At 67.4% G+C, this 1,830-nt stretch overlaps 1 protein-coding gene across 1 annotated transcript in view; it reads left to right on the forward strand.

Annotated features, from left to right (window-relative positions):
- Positions 1 to 1,597: 1,597 nt before the first annotated feature.
- TFAP4 (transcription factor AP-4) overlaps positions 1,598 to 1,830 on the forward strand; it is a 10,066-nt gene continuing 9,833 nt past the window's right edge. Inside the window, exon 1 of the mRNA XM_035889688.1 lies at positions 1,598 to 1,740. Coding sequence (XP_035745581.1) covers positions 1,598 to 1,740 — 143 coding nt within the window. The remainder of the gene's footprint in view (positions 1,741 to 1,830) is intronic.

Here is a 1,830-nt window from a genome sequence, read left to right on the forward strand (position 1 = left end):
CCGGGCCCGGGGCCCGGGGGGGTCCCCCCCGCTCCCCCTGCCTCTGTCCTGCCCCATCCCTGGTGGTGCTGGGTGCTGGGCCAGCTTCCGAGTCCCTGGGGTTTTTTTCCCCCCTTTCTGTATTTCGCTGTCCCTTCTCAGGTCTCTTCCCAGGAAGAGCAGCTGGGGCAGGTTGCGGGAGGTCTGCCGGCGAGGAAGCAGGCTCTTCCTCCTTCCCCGGTATTTAAGAAACCGCTTCCGCGCTGCCCAGTCCAGGGCCTCTCCGTCCCATTCCCCTTGCGTGGCTGCGGCTGGTGGTCCAAGATCCCGGAGCGGCGCTCCGGCCACCTCCCCGGCCCCACCAGCAGGGAGATGGGTGACAGACCCTGCCCGTACGAAGGGACGATGTCCCCGCGACCTGCCGGGGTTTGGCACGTTTGGGGGATGAGTTTGGGGCTGGTGTTCAGCGGGAGCAGAGGGGTGGGTGATGGCCACTGACGGATGGGAGCCCTCTGCCATGATCCCACTGCAGGCAGCTCGTGGTCCACGGGGCAGACGGCTGCTCCCCACAAGTGGGGCAGACCCCCAGGCACCCATCCCAGCTCTGCACCCCCCGGGGTACCTACTGGGAGCTGCAGGGGAGGGATCCAGTGCAGTGGGCACTCGACACCCGGTGCCAGCCTGCACTGGGACACTGCCTCGGTGGCTGGGGACAAATGTCTTCATGGTCCCCCTGGGGGGGCTGAGCTGGGATCCGTCCCCGTCCCCCTGGGGGGGCTGAGCTGAGATCCGTCCCCATCCCCCTGGGGGCTGAGCTGGGATCCGTCCCCATCCCCCCAGGGGCTGAGCTGGGATCTGTCCCCCCAGAGGCGGAGCTGGGATCCGTCCCCCCAGGGGCTGAGCTGGGATCCGTCCCTCCAGGCTGAGCTGGGATCTTTCCCCATCCCTATGTATCTCAGAGGAGTCGCAGTGCGTTCCCCAGTCGCAGCAGGCGATGGGTGGCCTGGGAGCCTCCGGGTGCTGCCTGAGCACACGGTGGTGCTGCGAGCAGGGCTTGGCTTTGCCGTTTAAACCCCTGGGCACCCAAACCTCCACAGTTCTTCCGTGGCCTCGCCGGGAAGGCAGGATGCCAGGCTTTGCTTTCCAGCCCGGCGCTGGCAAGGCGCTGGCTGGGACCATCCTGTCTCCCCGTCCCAGAGCCGCTGGGCACCTGGGCAGGATGAAGCCCGTCTTATCTCGCCTCGCACCGACAGCCTAGCCCTTGTGTTTGGTCTTTGGTGCCTTGCAGCATCCCTGGCGCCGGCGGCCTGACTTGCAGCTGGTGGGTGCTGGGTGCTTGCGTGCACCCCGGAGAGAGCTGCCGCTGGCAGCAGCAGGAGGCAAAATGGCTGGCGGTGTTGGTTTGGCGCAATGGCCAGCTATTGCCCTGGTGCCTGGCTTATTAATTGCGGGTGCTGGCCACTGCCTGGTGGGCTCATCATCCCCACGATCCAAAACCCTTGCCAAGATTCGGTCACCCTGCTCCCTGGGCTGTCTTGGGGAAGAAGCGGGGCATGGGGTGAAGAAGCTGGACCCCCCCAGCGGTGGGCTTTGCTCAGGGGCCCGGTGCCCTGGACCCATGGGTGTTGGCCTTGGCTGTCTAAAGCCCTCCCTGCTGCCATCCCCGCTTGCTGCCGGCAGCATCGCCAGCTCTGGGAGTCATTTCCCGGCCCATCTGCGGGGCGAGGGCGCGGGGGGCGAGGAGGCGGCGGCAGGAAGCAGGCAGGAGCTGCGGCTTGGGGTGGGACGGGGGCTTCTCTGCTGGGAGCTGTCATCTGGAAGCCATCAGCAGGGCTGGGGGGGGGGGGGCCG

This window comes from Egretta garzetta, unplaced genomic scaffold, assembly GCF_000687185.1.
Source record: "Egretta garzetta isolate BGI_Z169 unplaced genomic scaffold, ASM68718v1 scaffold372, whole genome shotgun sequence".
In the NCBI taxonomy this organism is placed as follows: domain Eukaryota; kingdom Metazoa; phylum Chordata; class Aves; order Pelecaniformes; family Ardeidae; genus Egretta; species Egretta garzetta.